Here is a 3523-nt window from a genome sequence, read left to right on the forward strand (position 1 = left end):
AAATATCCATTTATATATATTCATGCACAAACAATTTTTTGTCGGAATAGAAATGTACTTCATGCAAATTCCTATAAATTCATAAAAATCCATTCGGATTGAAAAGGATTCAATGTTTGTGAATGCGTATTTCTGAAAATCTATATAAGTCCATTTTAATTCATTTCAAGCCATTCCCGTTTACTAGGAAGACATTATTTAAGATGATCTTGAAATAAGAATAAACTATGAATACCGGCTATAGTCTTAAGGCGTATAATAGCAGATAACGATTCTCGTTCTTATTCTTTCTTTCTTAAGTTTTGTTTTCCAAGTGTACATGCTAGTTTAATGCACAGAAATTCTCTTCGTCCTGTCCTTTGCTTAAGAATAGGATCTAAAAATAAGTTAAACATAAATAAGAGATCGTTGAGATGCATAATAAGAAAGAGTTTTGCTGCACGTGGCAGTTAACTATAATTGCAGCATGAGTCTTGTTTTATTATTCAGAACTAACAAGACTCATACATTATTGCTCTCCGATAGTAACTCATGTTGTATCTAACATATTGAAACTTATTTGCGCTGAATTCTAAGGTCAAATTCATTTCCACAATTAATTTGCATTCGGACTTTGCTTCAACACCTAGTGCGGACTTCAATTACGTCATTCAATGTTGACAGATTTTTTTTAGGTAAATTTTAAAATCTACCGCGTTAAGTTTAAGGACAATTGCTTCAGACTGTTTTTAAAATCCGTTCCACTCCCACCCTTGAATCACCTTTCGCACAACTCGCGAACTCGCTTTAAACGATCAAAGATCCAGTCTCGAATCCGACAACCTCGACACAACATTCGTTGAATTCGAGTACGAAGTGCAGAACATAACAACGGCGACGGATTAGTATAATAATAAGTGCGCGCGCGCGCAGATCGTCTCGCAATTTGTTCAAGGATTTATTTTTCTCTTACGGTCGTGGATTACCTCACAGTATATATTACTTGAAACTAACGTGTACATCAAATAGTAATTGAAAGATTATCTTTCTATGTGAAATGTCGAGCGGTTCTATGGATACGACGAAAACCGAATGTGTAAAAATAAACGTGCAGCCGACGAATCACAATGGTACGTTCCTATCTTTACATCTTTTTAGAGCGATCACTTTTGTGTATATTCGGCAAGGTTTTGTCAGTGCCCTTGTCACCCCGAATTTTAAATTAGGACACGTTTCGAAGCGCGCGTTTCATGATTATTAAAGTCGTCGCGTGATTGTTGGCTGGTAATAATTTAATAATTTATTTTTTATGATAATAATGTATAACTAAATGTAACAATTATACTATATGTTCTCTAAATTCTTTGAAATGTCACTTTAAACAGTGAAAATTGAGCCAGTCTTAAAAAAGAATTAGAATAGTTATGAGATTTTTAATTTTTAAGAGTAAGATTCACTCTAAAAGTTTTATAACTTCACATAAAAAATTATATAAATATATATATAACAAATAATATCGTTTTCTTACTTCAAAAGTGACGATCGTGATAGAAAATTGCGTGGCTGCTCTCTGTACCAAAGATTCGAGTTTAAATTTACCTAGAACACACATATCAGATTTTATTTGATCGTTATCTCTCTAAAAGCAACGACAAATAACCGAGAGTATTTTTGCCATGACAACCTCTTCTAAAAGACTAGATTCTTCGAATCATTAAAAACTGTGGCTCACATATGTATTGTATATTAGAAAGTGGATACATGTAGAAGAGTTCACCATGTTTCTAACAAGAGATAATCGAGAAGAAGACTTGAAAAGTGACACAGAAAAACTTAAAGAGTTAAGTTTTTCAGAAAAAGGAAAGAACTATTTTTTTAACTTAACAGAGAAAATTATTGACTAATTAAATTATCGATAAAAAAATACTCTTAAAAACATCAAATGTCATTTTTCTCATTTTCAATAATAACATGGATCAGTGAATCAATAGTATATCAAAAAATGAGATAAAAATTACAAAAGAGTAAATAAATAGTTCAATAAAATATTTATAATTTTATCAGCACCTAGTGAATTTTTTTTCACTTTTATAATTTCATCTTATTTCAAGATAATACACAATTATATATAATTGATCCATAGAAGCATAAAAAAGCCAGCGCTAAATATTTTATGCGTAAACAACTTTATTGATTTGTATCTTACAGTAACAACAAACGTTTCCGACTTTTCTATTAGATCATTTTCAGTATTTCAAATTAAAAAATTAAAAAATTACATTATGTAATTTCCTGAATTATACGAATTCAATTATATTATTATATCGTATAAATAAAATGGAAATTAAAGACAAAACCTATTAATGTATACATATCCTTATTGTTCTTAATTTGTCTTTAATACGTTAAACAAATTCTATTAATTAATTTAATAGTTCTATTCGTATTACTTAATATAAATATAAATAGTGCCGATTAAGTTAATTAATTCCCAGCAAACAAGAATGGATTGAAATTTTTTTCTATCCGAATGCACACACACATATTTTTAATAACGAAATACTTTTTTTTTTTTTGGATTTAATTGGATTCAATTAGATTCAATTGGATACAATTGGATTGAAAACAATATTCACAATGCACAGAAGAAGCTAGTATCATTTTACGATTGAAAGGCATAGAGACATGCTCCATACAATTCCTATAAATGAATAAATATGCATTCAGGATTGAAAAGCATTCATTTTAACATTCGTGAATCAATATTTGAATGAAAATCTGAATCCATTTCAATTCATTTCAATTCATTCTCGTTTGCTGGGTTCGGAATTCGGTCAAAGATCATCCTCAAAAAAGATCTTTCTCGAAAAATAAGAAACATTGAGAAACTCGAACGTCTAACATCGAGAGTAGATCAAATACCGGCTAATGTAACTTCATCGCAGAAAAGATTACAGATAGCGCCGTGGAAAAAGAAAAACTTATCGCAAATCGCAAAAGCGAGCGAGAGGCTTCCGGGAGAAAGTAACGCCGTAACACACCTGTGTTACCTGGAAACACTCCATGCAGGGAAAACGAACCATTTCCCCGAGACTCGATTCGTATTTTCACCCCGCGAACCGACCTTTGAATTCTAGTAATTCTACCCTTCACTTTCGCCCGAGCCCCTCCATCGCCTAACCTCTCTTGACACGTGGCGTCCTCTGGCAGTAAACCGTCGCACTGCTCCCGAACGAAACGCACTGTTTTTTTTGCTGATAAATTCGCGCACAATCGCATTGTCGCATCCGACAGTTGTCAGTTACATTGTTACCTTTACCCCCCGCGACAACGCTCTTTAACTTCTTCACGCTCCATCGCAAGGAAGACCACCTTCTCCACACTTCCTTTACCCCACTTTTCTGGAGTACAGAGAAATAATCAAGATACGTACGCAGTGTATACTTTGATCTGTTACGTAGCATTTGGAGGCTTAAACAGTAAGGGAGTTAGTATGTAGTAGCGCACCGATCCCGCTACAACACACAACTACATCACGCGGGAG

At 33.0% G+C, this 3523-nt stretch overlaps 1 protein-coding gene across 4 annotated transcripts in view; it reads left to right on the plus strand.

Annotated features, from left to right (window-relative positions):
- The window catches only part of LOC108746852 (aldehyde dehydrogenase, dimeric NADP-preferring), a 17996-nt gene that overhangs the window by 5182 nt on the left and 9291 nt on the right, over positions 1 to 3523 (plus strand). The window contains exon 1 of one of the 4 annotated variants that reach the window (XM_018483878.1): positions 880 to 1109. The exons of the other annotated variants lie outside the window; for them this stretch is intronic. Within the exon in view, the coding sequence (XP_018339380.1) occupies positions 1037 to 1109 (73 nt within the window). The 5' untranslated portion in view covers positions 880 to 1036. Of the gene's footprint in view, positions 1 to 879; positions 1110 to 3523 lie in introns of those variants that run through there. 4 annotated transcript variants of the gene reach the window in all.

Source organism: Trachymyrmex septentrionalis, unplaced genomic scaffold (assembly GCF_001594115.1).
Source record: "Trachymyrmex septentrionalis isolate Tsep2-gDNA-1 unplaced genomic scaffold, Tsep1.0 scaffold19, whole genome shotgun sequence".
NCBI classification, from domain to species: domain Eukaryota; kingdom Metazoa; phylum Arthropoda; class Insecta; order Hymenoptera; family Formicidae; genus Trachymyrmex; species Trachymyrmex septentrionalis.